Here is a 19,726-nt window from a genome sequence, read left to right as displayed (position 1 = left end):
TAAAAAGTGGGAAATATTGCTAACAATACAAATGGAAGGCAGATAAATATTTATTATAGTTTTCCCAGCTGTGCCATCGTACCACTAGTGAAAACAAGGGTGACTCACAGGAGGAAAAAAAATGCTAAATGCATATAGCACTTGAAAGAAAAAAGCATCACAGCTCCAGTGTTCTTTCTCACCTGCTTCACGGGAGGTGTTATTGCAGTTGCTTGTGGCTTAAGAGGTTGCTGACTTTTCAGTTTTTGCGCCTGCTCTTGCTCTTTAGCTAACTTTTGCTTCTCTTCAAGTGTAAGTGATGCCTTTAAAAGAGTAAGTACTGATACTAAGTTGCACAGAATGGTTATTCTTACATTGGTATTTTTATTTCATGCACAGCCCTGTCATTTCAATAATATGTGGTAGAACAATATATATTATTTATACAAAACAGAAATGGATGAGCACAAAATCTATTATAATATTAATTATATTGCTAAAAAGTACTTAAATAACTACAATATTAGAAGTAGCATAATGAGAAATATGGGCAGATCTTAAATAAAGAGGTATCACAACAAAACCATTTTAGCGTACTGTTCTTAATGCTGGGCATAAGAAAAAGTGTTCTTCACAGTTTTTGGTTTTATATGGTTACCAACTGGCACTTGATACAGAACTGCAACTGACCATGGAGCTGGAAAGGGAATTTTATTTTACTATTGCTTAAGAGGTTTTTCAGGATTTAAACTCTACTTTTTTTAATGATGAAGGATAAAATCATGAAATCATTCCCCCACAGTCTAAAATTAGCAAGAGGGTTCAGATAACTAGAAATGGAAATGGTAAAATGTAGAGATCCTGGGGAACCATTTACATAATTAGTATCATGAAAAGAATTTCACAATATTTATGCTTATGTTTAATATTCTGTCATGTCATGGTTCTTCTTTGCTTCTTGTATTTATCTGTATATTCATTTTCACTATAACTTTGAATTACATAGTAAATCTTAAGTCTGCTAACTACATGAAATTCTACATTTTATCTTCATCTCTGCAATTTTATAACAGTTGCCCATTTCCATTTTCCTATCGAAATCCACTGCTGAAGTTTCAGTTTCATTGAAATCTATAATTAAGGAGAAACAAAGTGACCAAAAATTTATAATCCTAACTGCTGCCTACTTTGTACAAAGCTATTTTCAAGGAAAAGCTTTCACAGAAATTCAAGGAAATGATTTGAAAATTTTTCAGTGGACCTTCATATGTGATTATATACAGTGCTGTGCTATACAAAAGTAGTTAGTTTTTCTTTTAAAGCTTTAAATACGATAAATACGTTCACATACTCTTTTTATGCAATTGTATCAGCCTTGTATTAAACACATGGATGCAACAGAATCCCAAAACAAAGTAAAACACACCTTTTTCTGTTTTGATGACATCTCATTCTCTTTACTATCAGATCCACTAGTTAGAAGATCAGTTCCACTAGTATTAAATACCTTGTCAATCTGTTTAAGTTCAAAGAAAGAAAATGTAGTTATTTGAAATGCTGTAACTTAACGTAACATAAATATTGACTAAGTAATTTTAAATTTGAGATTTCTGTATGTAAGTAATGCAATAAAATACTGTCACTTACCTGATTACCTGTACTACTAGATCTTGCCTCCTCAGACACACTCATTTGGTTAGCTATATCCAAAGATCTAAATAGTGCAGAGTATAAATATTATTAAAAGATAACTTTGCAGTCACATCCACAACACTAATTCAGCAGTGCAGATTATTTTTCTGCATTTAAACAATAACAAAAAATTGCATTATGAAAGCACTGCCATTTTTATAGAATGCCTGTAGGAGACTGCAAAATTATAATATTCTAAATTGTAAAGGTTTCCCAATGATTATTTCACATGGTCTTAGCTCCTCCTTTTGAACAAGGTGACACAGACTTTAGGTAGCCCAATTTAATTTGTCTCAGAAATATCAGCTTGTATCAGACTCCATAAAACAGCCCTCCACATCTTCAAATATCACAGCCTTCTAAAAGGCTGCAATGTTTATGTTTCTTCAGCATGGTTTATTTCTCAGCAATTACAGAAAAGCAACTTAACATATAGAAAGCAAGACATAAACTGTTCTAATGGAGCCCAGTATGAACTTTTATGTTTAATGAATTAAAAATTACTGACTCTAAAAGAATAAAGTGTGACTGAACTGTATAAAAGCAAAAGATTTTACTCTATAAAGCCACTAACATCACAACATTATTACCACTCTAGGACTTATAAATCTTCTGACAACTGTGCTCATCTGAGGAAATTCTTGACTGCTGAACTAAGAATTACCTAGATTATTTTTTATTGTTATGGCTAGAGTTTTCTCACATTTGCTAAAAGCTAACTGACATTTATCTCTGCTCACTTGTTCCTTATCTAATACAAAAATAAACACTTACTTCTGTTGCTCTTGCATGACATGAAGTTGCTCAAGTTTTGTTTTATGCTCTGCCTCCAATCTATTAAGCATATCTTTTATCACACAAATAAAAGAATTGAACTGAAAAAGAAATATACAAGAAATTTGGATTTTGCAGTGATGGAATTCAGACACATGTAACTTAAAGGTAATACCTCAAAAAACTTACATTATACAATGCCAGATAAACTGCCGATTTTAAAATAATTTATAATCCACCTTCACTAACTTGCATTAGATACCCAAAACCGAGAAGAGTGTATACTGAAACAGTGAAAAATACGTATGTCTAAAGAAAAACAAAAAGTGGGGCAATGCAGACAAAAAACCCACAGAGATTAATATTACCAGATTCATTTAAAAAAAACCAAAACCTATTAGGTATTCCATTTCCTACTATTTCATAGCAACATGGCTGCAATTCTACATTACCTGCAATATTTACAAACAAAGGGAAGAAACATTAAGATTGTACTTTAGCTTTTAATTTGAATTGTAATTATGTTAGTAGCTAACTGCTTTTGCAGGATATTTGGAAGGTGACAGTATACATTTTGAAACTTTATACCAGTTCAGTTAAATCTACTGAAAAATAACAAGCATTAAACATGCAAATACAGTAATACTGGAAGGTTTTTTTTGTTTTGTTTGTTTTTACAACAGACATACAGCAATGTGTGACTTTTTCTCTGACAACAGTTTAAATTTATTCTCTGCCAATTATGAAGAAAAAGCATGCAAAACAGTCATGTTCCTACCTGATTGAGATTAAGATTGTTCTCAATACTAAGAGGAATCAGATGGGGTAATACTTTTCCTGCAAGTTGTTCTTTGGTAATTCCCAACTTCTTATGAGTAAATGTACATTTGTAAATACCTGGCATACAACATCAAAATAGCAAAAATTGTTTAGTAAACAATGTGAACAAACTCCCAGTAGCTTGCTCAAATATGTATTGATCATCTGAATGTACACCAGCACTGTGTGCAATAAGGGACAACCATGAGCAAGACAGTCGTAACAGCTAAGTACTCATCCACAGCACAAACATATTATAGTAAGAGGCTTTGCTACAGTTCAGAACAAGCGCAAGTCCAAAGTAACACTTGGCAGCTATGAAACCTGGTATTAGTCAATGTATTGTTCTGGTCAGTGATCTGAGAATATGCATCTTGGAACAGACCACGAGCAACTGAGTTACCACAAACTGACAAAGTGCCACTGAGAAACTAAGGGTAGTTCTCTCTCTCCTGGCACATTGAAGTGCCTAGGATTAACTATCACACTGCTCTCTGACTGCATTTTACAAAGACTCTTACCTAGAAGTTTGGGTCTGTGCTACACATAGGATCAGAAATCATGCAGTCTTTATCTGTTCTAAAGCCACTGAAAAAGAATACTGACAGGCATGAGGATTCCAGTGTTAAGCCTACAAGTTCTATAGTGTTTCTAACAGGAAGGTTCCTCTGCTGAAATAGTCCACCTCTGGTGGCAGACACTGAACATAGTAGCATAAAGGAAAAAGAGACTTTCCTTACTTTCTATGGTTAGTATTAGAACAGAGCTGTCAGCTGGCCAAAGAGGATACCACATACAAGATGGAAGGTATTATGATTCCAGAAAAAAGGAGAGCCTGAGTATATAAAATTGATTTCAGCCAATCATTTCCAAACTAGGGTTCACTTATCCACTGTATCCGAGTAGAATTCTGGAGTAATGCAACTAATGTAAAAGACACTATCCCTCATTCTCAGTCAGCAAATACAAATCAAAGCTGTAAGGATTAAGGGAAACAGGCAGCTTTAGATCGGTACCGACAGATGCCTTCTCACTGATTTTAAGCAAATCAAAATAATGCTGCCATCACATACTATTACAATGCTTAATGAAGGCTGTTGCTGGTACAGCTCAACTGTTACAAATGCCTTCTGTCTACTGCTTCAGCGTCAGTAAGAGAAAGGGTCAGTGTCTTCCAGACGGCCATGCAGGCACCTCTGTTTCTTGGCAGTGGCTCTGGTCACCTGGTCTCCTTGAGCCCATTCAAGTTATTGAAATCACACACCCTGAGTTAGGCGAGCACCTGAGTGGCACTAGGAAAGCACAACTGCGAGTAAGGCCTCCCCTCCCAGAAGTAACAAGCCATTAGGCATTTTTAGCTGTTTTGTGAAACCTCACCCAGACTACGCTCCATTTCAGTGCAAAGGCAGCCATGTTTGTTTACATGTCCAACAAAATGAGTCTAACAAAACCTGCAGTGAAGAGCAATAGATTTGTAGACAACCATTTATAGCATCTGACATGCAAGAGTGGTAAGAGAAGGCAACATAACACCTTAAAGTCTCCAGCAAGGTGCTCAGTATCTGAAAAGACGACAGATCATATACTCTTCTGAGGAAAACAGCCTCTCTGGTTGTGTGGACCATACAGACTATGAAAGTGTCACAGCCCAAGAACTGCAATGAGCAGTCAGAACTACACTGGGTCTTGAAGACCACAAATATAGGTACTAGTGTTCAGAAGTACCAGCAATACATAAGGTAACTGAACAGGGGCATACTGAAGAACCAGAAACAAGAAGTTTTTAATAGTCATTTGAGCAATACACTATGTAAACGTTATCAATGATAACACAGAAAGCTCTCAGATCTGCAACATCAAAGCAAAAAAGAGGAGAAAGTTAAAAGCATTAATTACCTAAAATTCCCATTAGCACTGCAGGTTCCTTGGATGGAATTTGTTGTAGAAAAGGTAAAATATCATCAAGCACAAACCATTTATCCAAGTACTCCAAAATCTTGCCTAAACACACTAGTGAGTTTACTCGGACCTGTGAAGTATCATAAGAATTAAACTTTACCATATTTTTGCCTAAGAACAAAAAAAACGTACAAAACTTACACTTAGAAGAAAGCAGGTGCTACTAAAACTACAACGGAACACAATTCAACAATTTCAAAATATTATTAAACAGAATAAGCTGTTAACAACTTTAAATGCTGTTAGACTAAAAAATTAAATGGTGCTTTTATATTTGTAAAGGGTAAAAAAAAGTCTCAAGAAGAAATCAGAGCACATTGATGGGCTTTTCTTTAAAGACAAAACAGAAAGCAAACATAAATAAAGGTAACATTCTGAGGAGATAAAATTATTAGGATACTTACAGCAAGAGAAGAAGTTTGCAAACATGCATTTTTAATTCTTGGAATTAATGAGTTTTTCATTGATGGGTAATCTATTAAATTGGCAAACGTGGGAATTATGTTTAGGCAAAGCTCCTATAAAAAAAAATTCCCCATAAGTTCAAAAAGAAACATGCATGTTTATTACAAAATTAGTATTATATTACTCAAGATCAACATTAGTTTAAAATGTCTTTTTAAGCCTTCCTTTTACAGAAATACTAAGGAAATATTATGTTCAACTAAGCTGACAACCTATCAGACTCATGTAAAACCAGCTAGAATAATAAAGCATCATGATATATATATAGAAGCTTGGAAATGGATTTCAGAAAGAGTATTCACAAATTTCTAATAAAGTATTTGGACAGCAAGAATACCTTGCATTTTCACAGAACACCTTTATATATAACTTTTATTACATCAAACTGTAACATTTTCCTGTATAAGTCAAGCAAACCTGAATAAGTACTACCAACACTGCAGCAGCACAATGATAAGCTGAGAGATAAAAGAGCGTATTCAAGATTAAACATACAAAAGCAACAGAGAAAAAAACCACACCGATTTCAGCTCAATCTCAAAAAATAAGAGACATATTAAGTATATGTTGCAAGTAAATACCTGAAAACCAAATTAATGATGCAGGAAAAAACCTCACACCAGATAATTAGAAACCAAAACCCTTCTCCATAATATTGCAAAGGTTTTGCAAAGGTAAAAGTCACACTGGATTATCCAAATCCTTAATAATTTATCTCCCCCTCCCATTCCTGACTGCCTTTGGGTAACTGGAAGTTAATTCCCATAGAAGAATGATTTAAAGAAAAAAACCACCCAAACCTTAGAAAGGTAGAGAAAGCACAAAGAGAAAAATTAAAATATAGATCCATAAAAATGTCACCAGAAGGTATATTAATATGATTTTACAGCAAATTAGGCCTTCCAAGGTAACTGTCAGCACATATTCTTACCAGCAGAACCTCAGAGTAAGCTACCCCTCAGTGATTGGTAAGGCATGCATGCCCACATAGTTTCATAGTTTCTGCTGCACAGGCAATGTAGTATAAATGCACATTCTACTTTTCTATGGTGGCTAGTAAGAATTTGGGATAAAAGCATGAGAACAACAGCCAAACAGTTAGTCTCTGGAAAATAAGGGAACCAAATTTTATTTTACTAAAACAAATTTTCTTTGTTAAAACATTCATCTGTTTCAACACTCAGGAACATTACACAGCTTTATAATTTTTTTCAAGTAAACAAACATATGAGTATAGAAAAAGTTGGCATAGCACCTTAAAGAAAAGAGAAAAAAAGTTTTAAGTAAAGGCTGCAATTACTATACCTGGATCTGAATTGAAGGTGCTTCCAAGGCTCTATAAACCATTGGTAAAACACTGTTCTTTATTTCATCTGGTGGAGTTTTGGTTAGAAGCAAGTCCATTTTTTGCAGGAAGATCAACAAGATCTATTAGAAGTACAATTCAACAGTCAGAAGTTTTACCTCCAGAAACATTAATTATAAGTTAAAGTGTGTTGTATCATATCATAAGAACTTCAGAAGTTTTCTTATAACTCATTAAATGTGATCACTTACCATGTTGCTTGCCTGAAGGCATGGAAGACAAAAAACACTTTGACATATTATTGAATTTTAAAAACAGCAAATACAAATCAAACAAAATATGCATGTTCTAGACTAATCCTTCTGAAATAAGAAATCATAATGGGTAAGGAATTCCTGTTTCTATTTACAACATGGTCTTTTTTTAAAATTCACCCACAGAAAATCTTTATACATGCATCACTATTGAAAAATCTAAACTTTCAAAAACCTATGGCTCAAATGCTGTCCTCAGAGCATTTGACCATACCTCCACAGATAAAAGCTGTAATCCCTCTGTATCTAGAATCAAAACAGGGATACAATGAAAAGAATATTATAGCTACTATATGCACACAAAATAATTTTATTCTATTTCACATGGGAATTGTGTATCATAAAATGAAAAATCCCAAACAAAAAAAAATCATATCATGTTAACCTAAAAAGCAACACTAGAATAACATATTTACACAGTGGGATTCACCTTGCTCAGGCTTAGCCATCTAAAAGTTAGCTGCTATTCCAAATTACTCATGCAGGCTCAGTCTCCAACAGAGCGAGCTATGTAACAACTCATGACACTGTCTTGATAGGTCAGACAACTTCCTACAGGTGACACTGACTATCCATTGATATCTAGACTCCTTCTCAAGAACAGGTTAGGCTAGATTGATAAACCGTGGTGAATGCTATCGCAATAATAATAAAGGGCCAAATATTTCATAGGAGGGAAAGATTTCAATTTTTAAGCCTAAAAATACATAGCAATCAGTGCTTGTATGCCAAATAAACAGAAGCATCAAAGTGTAGAAATACAAGTGTACCAAGACCACATTACAAGTCTCCCCCTTTCATTTGCTTTCCTTTACAGGGAAGAAAAATAAAATATTTTAAACCGTTGTTAATGTGTTTTCTTATAGCATATTTACAAGTACCTAAACTGTACACATACACACACAGATTCATTCATTCTGTGAACATTGATTCTGATGCAATATCCCCAAATTTGGGAAGATTAGGGTGAGATTGACCAAATCAGTTTTAAAGTTAGATTTTATAATTATTCTTCAATAAAGAATTTTATTTGTCCTAAACTTGGATTTTTGAAACCTACACCCGCTCATAACACTGTTCTCTTGTCTAGCAACCATGTAATACTGTGGCATGACAGTTTCTATGTTAGTTAAACATAACAGTTTTGGAGAAGGATCATTAGATTTGTTTTGCAAATTTGAAAAGGGCATGAATGAAACCTGACTTAACAACTAGTAAAGCTCCTTTAAAATAAGAACCAGATGTTTGAACATACAACAGACTGCTTTTAAGTTAAACATTGTACTACACAGTCATTTAGATTCCACAGAAGTATTTCTACTGTTTTCCACTGGCTGTCAATGCTTTTCAATTAAGGTAACACAAAGCTGAATTGGTTTTGGTATCTACCTGTCTAACTAGAATGTAGTTCACACTGTTCCAATAAACCCTTTTTAGTTTTGGCTTTTTAGGGTCATATTTGATACTTTAAATCTATTTAAATAGAAACTAAGATGTTACAGTCACAGATTCACACATATCATCTAATAAGCAGCAGCGACGGCACTCTAAACGATAATGCTAAAGTGTTTCATTCATTAACACAGAGCCCAGTACTTTTCAGGGTACACTTTGGCGTACTGAATTAGAAAATTAATTTACAGCACATCATATGCTAACTCTCTATGGATTCCCCTAGATATAAATTAAGGATTTGTCTACACTGGGAAGTTATATCAGACTAAGCCAGGATGTTAATTTACAGCTGCCCTGGTTTCAGCTGGGATAGCATTAATTTTCTTCATAGTAGCTGGTACAGCACTGTGTTTTGGATAGAGTATAAGAATAATGCTGATAACACATGGATGTTTAGTTGTTGCTAAGTAGTGCTTACTCTAAATAAAGGACTTTCCCAGTTTCCCACACTCTGCCAGTGACCAGGTGCACAGGAAGCTGGGAGGGAGCACAGCCAGGACAACTGATGGGAACTAGCCAAAGGGCTAGTCCATACCATAGAACATCATGCCCAGCATATAAACTGGGGGGGAGTTGGCTGGGGCTGGCTAATCGCTACATGGGGACTGGCTGGGCAGTGGTCAGCAGATGCTAAGCAATTGCATTGTGCATTTGGGGTTTTTTTCCCCTTTGAGTTTTATTACTCTCTCCTCTCTCCGTTTCATTACTATTACTATTGTTACTGTTACTATTACTATATTTTATTTCAATTCATAAATTGGTCTTAGCCCACAAGTTTTACTTTTTTCCCTGATTCTCCTCCCCATCCCGCTGGCAAGGGGTCAGGGGTGTGGGGGTCGAGGGAAGTGCGCAAGCGGCTTCGTGGTATCCAGCTGCCTGGGGTGAACCATGACAACAGCACACCTGCTACTCCATGCTAACTCCAATAGGATGATATGAATGAGTAGTTTAACTAAATATTCCATTCTCATACTATAAATCCCCTCACACAAAGACGTTGTGAACACTGGATAACAATTTCTTCATACTGAATTACAGCAGCTTCCCAACTCGAGTATCCTATGAAAGCTAAGGAACAGGCCCCTCATATAAATCTAAAACATCTTGAGAGAGCATTTGGAAGAAACACTAGCACCTTCCCTGTCCACCCCTCTCTGTGTGATACAAATACACATTGTTGCCTAGCGCAAGGAGGGTCAGATCTGGAATTCTGTCCTCTGGCATTTTGAACCTTTGCATTTTTTTCCGCAATTCCTGGTATATTAACTTCGAAAACCTGTCCTAGATTACTTAAACTTTGCTATACTAGTAAGACCCTAGAAGTAATAGTGGAATGAGCTATCTAGTACTTAGTGTGCATTAAAAATGTCAACATAAGAATGTAATACATAGTATCTAGAAAGCTACAGAAAAGCTTGGCAAAGCTCACTCTTTATGACCCCAAGTCTGTATTTTGCTCCTCTAATTTCTCAAGAAATAAACCAGCTTTTGTGCACATTATGCTCCAGATGCAACTTTGAGACAAACCTTTTGCAGTGAGGACTATCTCACAAGTCTGGTATTAAAGTTAGAAAAACACAATGTTACCTTTTATGATGAAACAGCACAAATAAGGTATTCACTGGCTTTCAGTTGGTTAGATGTTTAATTTTTTCAAGACAACAACAAAGCTAACATAAAGCCTCAGTATACCAAAGGTAAATGGCATTAAGTAGTTCTAATTTTCTGAGGTACTTTCAGTTAAATATTTGTCCCCTTTCCCCCTTCCCCAGTATGCAAGTTCTCTGATCTTGTTTTCTGAAACTCAGGTCTACTTTCGCACTCCTACGTTTATCTTGCCCCTTAAGTGCTCTGCAGAGAAGTAACAGCATCCAGCAATAAAATAAGTTGAACTAGAACAAATGCGTAGCTGTCTTATCTGTGGAGGCACAATGCCTAACTTTGTCACAGAATTCTCAGGGATCATCATGCACGTAGCGTTGACAAAAGGATGTGTTTTTTCCTTTGCAGTAATGATAATGTCTTACTACTTTTACACATGTAAAAAACAGAAAAGGTGTATTTTATTTAGACAATATGTTTGTCAAATAAAATGATAAAAATTTCAAATATTCATGCACAGCCCTCAAATAAACACTATTTTATTATCAGCAATGAGAAGCACTTCAGAGTGTCAAAATTATAACTTTTCCACCTTGTGATCCCAGTGTCAGCAATCTGGATACAAGAAAAAAAAAATCATAGGTTCAGCTACTGGTAGAACATATGTAAATATTTTACTGTACCACCCTTCTCAGATTGCCTACATGAGTGATCAAATAGTTATAAATTTATCTTCTACAACCAACCAAAAATAAGAATTGAGTGATAAATTAAGTGTTTTCTTTTTTGCTAATCTAAACTCATCTATAAATGCAAATATTCCCTCAGAAAACCCATCTAAAGAAGCAGGGGTAGAGGCTTTGTGAATTTCCTGGAAAAAATCTATTTCATATGAATCAAGACTGACTGCCTGGACAACTACATGACAGGCTGGGCAATCTGTGTGAGCTGGAAAAGGGAAATAGAACAAATAGTAATTTTTCAGGGGAAAAAAAAAAACCAACCACACCAAAGAGAAAAACTGTAATCTGAATATTAACATACCTGGATTGGTTCTTGCTGCTTAAAAACAGGACCAAGATCAGGCAGAATGAGCCTGATATATTCTTCTTTGGTGCATTCTTCAGCAATTAGGAGAACGTTAGGCAATACAAAGGGTACCATATCAGGATTCACAAATTCAGAAGTCAAGCAAGGCAAAATTCGCTGAATTATAACACGCTAAAAGAAAAACAAAACCAAGCATGCATCACATTGTACTGCATTGCAGTAAGTTACCATTGTGACAGCTCAACAGCTTTCGTACTAACCTGATACTTGCAAAAAAGCAGGCAGATAACTTTCAGTTTTGAACTCTCATTTTCACCATATACTTTAGCTAATTCACACTGTGCTACTTTGCTTACTTTTCTTGCACTCGAAACGTAACTGGAGACTATAACAACTATGAAGGTGAACAAAACCCAATTAGCTGTACAGAAAATACAAGCTTCAGCCACATAGATGAATTATGAATACGTCATTCTACATGCTTTCTTAAAAAAAGACCCTAGCACCCCAAAAAATTAATCATTTTTTCAGTACCCCATTACTCACTAACCAAACACATAATCCCATAAAACTCCAGGTACATTTCCTAAACTGGATTTTGCTGACAAAATAAGTATGCAGTGATTGTCTAACTGTAGAGTCAGACATCCTTAAGTGCTTTTAAATTCAGTAAAGACAAATACACAGTTCAAGGGTACACTCCCTTCCCTCATAAAATATACTTTCATGATAGAAAAAAAAATTAATGCCTTAAAGATGATTAGGTCGATCAGTGGCTGTCTAAAGTTAGGTGAAACACATCCCATCTATTTCCAAATTCAAAGCATCGATGATTTCTGATCGAAGGAAAAAATTACTAAATTAAAAAGAAGACACTATTAAACATGAAGCCTGAATTTTGCACTGTGTAATTAAAAAAAGGATTAAAAATAAATTTAATGCAATGGTTGAGAAGCTCAGCTATTCTATTATGTATTAAACTAACCCTTTTTTTCTATTACATATGCTTTATGCTTTACATACATTAAAGAATACCACAAAAGGAAAAGGAGTCAGTCTAGATGTAGTGCCTAACGCTACACACAAAAAATCTGTATTGACAGACATTTGCTGATCAGGTTTCTGAGCACTGCTAGCACAAGAAAGCACTTAGTCTATTGAGGGAAGGCAGCTTTGCGTCATCCAATGTTAAGGTACTGCCTTGCTATAAAAAAACTTGAAGCAATCTTATTGGGAGAAAAGGTGGCAAGATGACTTCAAAGAGCTATGATAGCACCTGGAAACAAAAGGAAAGCTTTTTCAAGTGGAGAGAAGACAACTCCCTTTCAAAGTGGGATGAACTACAAGAGGACATGCAAAGATGGTTCCTTACATGTACTGATAGCACAATTTGGCATCTTCTATTTAAAGAATTATTGATAGCTGAGGAGTATTTCCACACCAACTATTTTCTAATCTCCCCGTCTCTTCTACTATGTTCTAACAGTCTCATGGCAGTCTGTTATGGTACAATGCCACATAAAGTCCAGCATTCCAGGATTCACACTGTTAATAGATATTCACATATTTTTTAACTCACTATTTCAAGACATCATACAGACATACCTTAGGTAGCTTTGGCAGAACCTTTGGTAGCCCTTTAAAAAACTGTGATTTCTGAAGGTTATCCCTTTGAAATAATGAATCAAAATACTGAAGTGTCATTGCTCCTACATCATCGAAGAATGGTATCTAAAAATAAGATCAAAAGCTTGTGATCTGGAGGGAGACAACATTGAAACTGTTACAAAGACTCCAAGATATAATCATCTATTTACCTTTTCAGTGTACTACAGTAAACCTTTACAATAACTTGCCTGCAACTAACAATTAGAAAAGTACATTTTTACATACTAAGTAGTATAATATTCTCAAATAAAGGTTGATTATTAAGATGTAATTTTCCTAGCATTTTGAAGAAAATCATGCATGTTATGTGCATCTAAGTTAACTTTTTGTTTACCAAAAAAGGAATTAAAAGTAAAAACCTTGATTAAAACTTCTCCTATGAATAATTATGCTATTTAATATTACAACAAAGCATTACCTATTAGGCCATCCAGACCTAGCTACCCCCCTCTGGAAACTTATAATGTATCAACAAGCATTTATAAGCAATAAATGTGTAATTACATACATTTCCCTCCAATGTTCAGACAACCTGTCCACTATAGTTTCTCCCATGTTTATATTACTTCAGCAAAGAGGGCATAGGCCTTCTTAAGAATTTTATAACAATGTATATATATAGACCAGGCTTATAAAAATGGCACCAGCAAAATACCAGGGGGTTTCATCTATAGCCATGGTATATCAAACTAATACTGATTGAACTGCTTCATCATTAATGAAAGATAAAAATGCGTGATGATAACAAGAGTGTTTATATAAAAATCCATCGCCATATATTCTGCTTTCAGTTAGCAGATGAACAAAAAAGACAGAAGAGTGTCTATCCCAGACCTACACAGACTGGAAAGAAAAGTTCTGCATTCAAAAACTTGCCTGGGTAAGATTCCTCCTTCCCGCTAGGGAGGGATATATTATACCTCATGGGCTTGCAACAGTTAAAAGACCAAGCATGGTCTCTCAAGACTATTTAGACACTAGGTTTTGGTTGAAAAATTTGTGCAAAAGAAAATATATAAAAGAATAAAAAAAATATAAAAGAAAATATAACAACCTTTAAAGAAGCTCTGCTGTAAGGCAGAAAAAGAAGCCAGTAAGAGTACGGCAATAAAGAAAAAAAGAATCAGAAAAGACTGGAGCAGGGCAAGATAGAAGAGAATAATCTATCAGCAAAGAATTCAAGCTAGATTGCACTGCAGACTTAAATCCTGTCTTCTAGATCATACACCAAAATGTATGTGATCATGGAATCCTACACAGGTTAACACAAACTAGTTAAAGCTAGCAAAGTAAACTTGCCCATGACAAGCTCAATTTTAGCTCACATCATGCTGGCCATAACTGCTTTTAGAACTGAAGCTCTAATATTCCTGCCCTACAATTCAGTCTGCAGTACAGATGTGGTAAAAAAAGGCTTAACATCTTTATAAAACCATACTGCTTAATACAACCATTTACAGATGTGTTTGTTGGTCCTTCAGACAAGTGAGTTGATACCCAAGTAGTATTTGCCAATTTCCTCACTTCCCATGTTTCAGCATATATGTTGGCAGAACCACCACCTGTTCCCCCTCCCTTCTTCACTCGCTATTTTCCTCCAACTGTCAAGATTATTAAGATTTCTCTCTCTGCATACAACATTTTTATATGACAGGAAAAGAAGAAAATTGTTTAGCTAAGCAAATCTGTAAGCAGGAACCTGAAAGGTTATCATACATGAGAAAATAGGGTATAAGACAAAGGAAGAATCATGTTTTTAAGTTCTACTTTCAGATAGGAAAGCTGAGGAAGAGTCTGTCGAATTAAAACTTAAATTATCCTACTTGCAATTAATTTTTGCTTTACTACGGCAAGTAAGCTCTGAATATATTTTAAGCTATTCTTCTGCATATTTAAGAATACACCAAAAATCATAAGCCAACAGTTAATCCTTACGCTTATTGCCCTTTAAAATTTTATGGCTTTAAAATCCTTCCAATACAGTTTTAAAGACTGAATTGTATAAAAACATAGCACAGAAAATACTTCCAGCTGTATTGGAAAGCAACAAAATAGTGTGGCATTGAAACATTCTAAATTCTGTCTCAGCAACCTTTTCTTCCATATTAATAAAGGTCAGCATAAGGACAACTTTTGGCATCAGCTAACATCATTATTTCAAAAACAGATAAAAAGTATTTAACATTTCAACTAAAGGAAAACACTTTAAAATAGATCTACTATTTCTACAAGTCCAACACTTTTCCCTCTTTCCTATGACTGCTGTATTTTCCATGAACTGACCTTAGTCATTTGATCTGCGTCTGGTCTGACTGCTGGAGCTACATTTAGGAGTAGCTTTACATGTTCACGCACCTCTTCTGGTATATTCTGAAGAGTACTGGAGCTTAAACGGCTCAGCTGCATAAGTAATTTAAGCACACGCACCATGAAGTCAGAAAATCCTGCATTTAACTATTTTCAATATACAACAGGACTATGTCCTCTTGATGGTCTCTCTACCCACGCCTTTGATATCCCTCTCCTCTCCCCTTTCATAACCCAATTGCTTCTGAACCCTCATAATCTTCTTTCTGTCTCCCAACAGCCTACCCACTTCAGGTCACACTCCCCTATTTCCAACTTCTTGTTGGGTTCAGTTTATCAGAGAACACACCCCCAGTATTTTAAGCCAGGTACATGTTATCATCTGAGATACTGTCTCTACACATTAAAACACAGTACACACTGTTAAGCAATGGGCACCCAAAGAAGTTACGAGAAAGGAAACTTGCATATGAACATACTTTATGGCAGCTGATCCAAGTAACTGTGTTCTGGTAATATTCATAGTCCACAAAGAATGTGAAATAGCTGATAGTTAAGTGGATACCAATTGCAATGTTAAATGATCAAATCACTCTAAACTCAGCCACCTTCAGCATCATAGGTCACTCACTGCCTTGCGTTTAATACTGTTCACCCAACAGGTAAAGAAAGTACTTACTCCACAAAACCAGCATTCAACAGGTTTACAGAGAAATCAAGCGAAAAATTAAATTTGTAGTTTATAAAGATAACACATGTAACCTTCTCTACACATATTTTTATTTTCCATATTTTGCTAAGATTCTTTTTTCTTATAAAGATAGCATGCAAGGTATCAGATTGTTTATGTTGGAGCACTGGTATTGTGTTCTAAATATTTAAACCTATTTTAAAACTAACTTTTCAAATATGAAAATCAATGAATAATAGCCACAAATAGAATAAATACCTGATCCAGCTGTCTACTAAAGCTTTTATAAATATCCTGCTTGTTGACCTCAAAAATTGGTTTCCCTTTATTAAACACTGCATACATAACAGCTCCTAGAGAGTACATATCACTGGCTGTCTCACAGCTCACGGAGAGAATATATTCTGGTGCCAGATATTCAGGATTTGGAAGACACAAGGATGGCAAGTTTGGATCCCATTCCTTACAAGGGAACCTTGGCTACAAGAGAAGTAAAAGGAAGTACATTTACTAGGGATTTTTAGAGAACATTTTAAAAAAGAAACTCAAGCCGCAAAAAATAATAAATCACTCAAAATCCATTTTGAATGAAACAGAAATGGAGTAATACAAAACTGCTAAGATTCTGTGTCCATATCTTAAGAGCGATTAGCTGATGCAGTTAAGTCTGAATATTAGAGCTGGGAAGTGTAATGTAAAATCAATGCACACTGTTAAGAGCAAACATGAGCTCTGATGGGAATTCATTTTAGGAGGCAGCAACCAGGCACTGAGTGGATGCAAAAGACTAAATTAGGTAGCCCACATGCAGGTGAGCAGAAGTGGCACAGGCTTCAGACTCTGTCTGAAACCATCATTAGTCTACTTGGACTCCACTGAGCCAACTCAGGTGCCTTTTTTCTGTGATGACCAAAGGCAGCACTTCAATCCAGACCTGTGCCAATTTATTAACACGTGCCAAAATGTTCAGACTTCCTGCCAACAAAATATAGAGGTGAATATTAAGTAAATTATTCTGTACTGAAATGCAAGGTCATGAAACTGGTTTCATACAAAGATCTGATTTTGAAATTTAATGATTATGAAGATCTATTACCTCCTGTTCAGATGGATTTGTTGACTGGACACAAAAATCAAAGCCCATAATTTTCCAAGCTCCACTCTTATTCAGAATTATATTTTCAGGAGTAATATTTCCATGGACCATTTTCACACTGCTATGCAAAAATGACAAGCCTTCAGAAACCTGGTAATAAAAAAATCATCATTTCAGTTTAAATATTACCCCAAGTATCCTATAATACATTTACAAAAATTCTGTTCTTGTTATCATGGTTAAACTGGTAAGTTAACTAAGAAATAATTCTTCACCACTATTTTAGGCTATGTCTTAAAAATTATGTATGAATTAAATTCAACACAGATGGGTAATCAGCAGATGAGATTACTAATGTCAATTAACTATCACAGCATAAGAATAATAACGCTTTTCAAAGTTGACCAACGTATTCACCAAATAAAACCTGGGAGCTACTGCTCCTTCACAGAAGATAAAAAAAAGATTCACATATGGGAGAGACAGCTGTAGCATAGATATTTATATGGAAAATAAAAATTCATTTGATTTCATTTTATCCACATCAGAATATGCAAAAAGAGCCTCCAGGGTTCATCCTCTCTTATACAGTGATCAGGGCACTATCAACTCTCACTTCCAATTATCTGATTTACTATACACAGACAAAACTTTAGCAGTTTACAAACTTTATAAAACAATCATTAATACTAAAAGCACAAGAAAATTATACGGACAACCTATGTCATACCTGAAGCAAACCATATTTGGTCTCCACATCATAAAGTTTGTATTCTTTAATGTCAGATGGTAAAGGAGAAGGTAGGTTGTCCCAGCTGCCAAGAACATTAGCTAAACTTGCACAGACTGGTTCTGTACAAAATGCCAAGCAATCCCTGTACAGGAAATACATAATAACATTTCTTGTAAATAAATGTAATAAAACTCTTGACTGCAAATAAAGAACTACACAAACATAGTATTACACATTACCAGAGCACCAAGCTACCTAAAACCATGTTATATTTCAAGTTTGGAATTCTTAAAAGTAATACTATACTGAAGAGAAATATATGAATATCTGAAGTACTCAAAAAAATATTAGAAGTTATTTTATTTTCTAACATTCACATACATCACTAATGATGCACACAATGCTTCATAAAAAGTTTTAACAAAACAATGTTTTTCTTGCCCTGATCCAGGAATATCAAAGAAATAGTTCTTACTATTATCAAAACTTGTAAAAACAGGCTTTTAGCTGTGCCTAACTGACATGTCCCTGAGTGAAGCAATACTTAATGTGGTCAGATAACCATCTGATACAACATTAATAAAACATAAGGTAGCACCTGAATATTCTTTTACTTTGCAAATAAATAGAAAATAATAGCTGCAAACACAAAAACAGTTGTATGAACTGCAGTTTGCATGCTAAGTGACTGTTTTCTACATTATTTTATCTATTATTTATTTATCTTCATGAAAAACTACAAGTCTTTTTTAAGCATTTTTGTGTCAACAGTGATTGAAAAGCACAGATGAAGCAAACTTTCACCCATAAAGTGGACTGATTTTGAAACACGGTGTTACAATCTCCGATTTCAAAGTCCTGAAAACAATGTACTGTTATACATTATCCACATTATTTATTTGTCATTTTTCACATTCTTCATACTGGTTTGCACAGCGATGGAAGCTCTGAACAGGCATTGCACCTTACTTCTTACTTGTTTTAAAGTTTTCTTGAAGAAAGCATTATATGGATGGTAGGATACACTCCTGGTTTAAGGATGAGTAATTCATGAGAACACTAAATACTGCATCAGTATGAACAAAGAAAAGTGAGACTGAGTAACAGTAATAAAGATATATTTTTGAATATAAAGTTATAGGCAAGACGACAGAAGCCTAACTTCTTGTTCATTCCACAAAAATATCACAGAAGACATGATCCCTCAGCATGAATCTACCACACAGTAATTATGTATCTCAATAATTAACAAGCTTGCTCTTTGAAGTAAAGTAAGGCTGATGAAACATGAAAACCTCTTATTACTCATACAGATTTTAATTTTATTTTATTTTCATCTACGGTCTTTCTGAAGGAAAAACAACTGAAAATTAAAATATATTGAATCGTGTCAGCCAACCTGACAGAAATTCTTTGCTTGGTTTCCTCCCTAGCATTCTGTTAACACCATCCCTTTCATGTCTCTATTAACACAACCAGGACTATAAAACTTGTTTGTGTAGTAATTACAAGGAAGAATCAGAGCACAGAAAGACAAAGCCCTTAGCTTATACATTTAGTTAAGGTTAAGGCACAGATAACAGAAAATACCTAGGGAACAGTTAGTCCGTCATTTTCATAACATAAACACTCTGATTGCTGTTGTTTTGAGGGAATAAAAAGATGGCTGTTTATTTTTTACTTTAGGAGCTAATTAAACAAAAGGACCCAAACCAGAGTAACAGAAGGATGGGCCAAATCTAATTAAAGCAACTGAATACTGCAGAAGCTTATGTCTGCCATACAGTGCTGCTTCTTTAACAGTTCCCTGAATAAT

The 19,726-nt window shown here is 34.9% G+C and overlaps 1 protein-coding gene across 2 annotated transcripts in view; it reads right to left on the bottom strand.

The window, feature by feature from the left end:
• The window catches only part of SCYL2 (SCY1 like pseudokinase 2), a 41,322-nt gene that overhangs the window by 6,217 nt on the left and 15,379 nt on the right, over positions 1-19,726 (bottom strand). For both annotated transcript variants that reach the window (XM_055710636.1, XM_055710637.1), the window contains 14 exons: positions 17,908-18,052; positions 17,178-17,327; positions 16,340-16,561; positions 15,367-15,483; positions 13,021-13,146; positions 11,410-11,586; positions 6,994-7,116; positions 5,628-5,741; positions 5,161-5,293; positions 3,224-3,342; positions 2,446-2,546; positions 1,627-1,693; positions 1,406-1,495; positions 183-302 (listed from right to left, as the gene is read on the bottom strand). In XM_055710636.1, the coding sequence (XP_055566611.1) occupies positions 183-302; positions 1,406-1,495; positions 1,627-1,693; positions 2,446-2,546; positions 3,224-3,342; positions 5,161-5,293; positions 5,628-5,741; positions 6,994-7,116; positions 11,410-11,586; positions 13,021-13,146; positions 15,367-15,483; positions 16,340-16,561; positions 17,178-17,327; positions 17,908-18,052 (1,804 nt within the window). The remainder of the gene's footprint in view (positions 1-182; positions 303-1,405; positions 1,496-1,626; positions 1,694-2,445; positions 2,547-3,223; positions 3,343-5,160; positions 5,294-5,627; positions 5,742-6,993; positions 7,117-11,409; positions 11,587-13,020; positions 13,147-15,366; positions 15,484-16,339; positions 16,562-17,177; positions 17,328-17,907; positions 18,053-19,726) is intronic.

Source organism: Falco cherrug, chromosome 5 (genome assembly GCF_023634085.1).
Source record: "Falco cherrug isolate bFalChe1 chromosome 5, bFalChe1.pri, whole genome shotgun sequence".
Lineage (NCBI taxonomy): Eukaryota > Metazoa > Chordata > Aves > Falconiformes > Falconidae > Falco > Falco cherrug.
The sequence above is the reverse complement of the archived record's forward strand: the minus strand, read 5'-3'. Positions and strand labels throughout refer to the sequence as shown.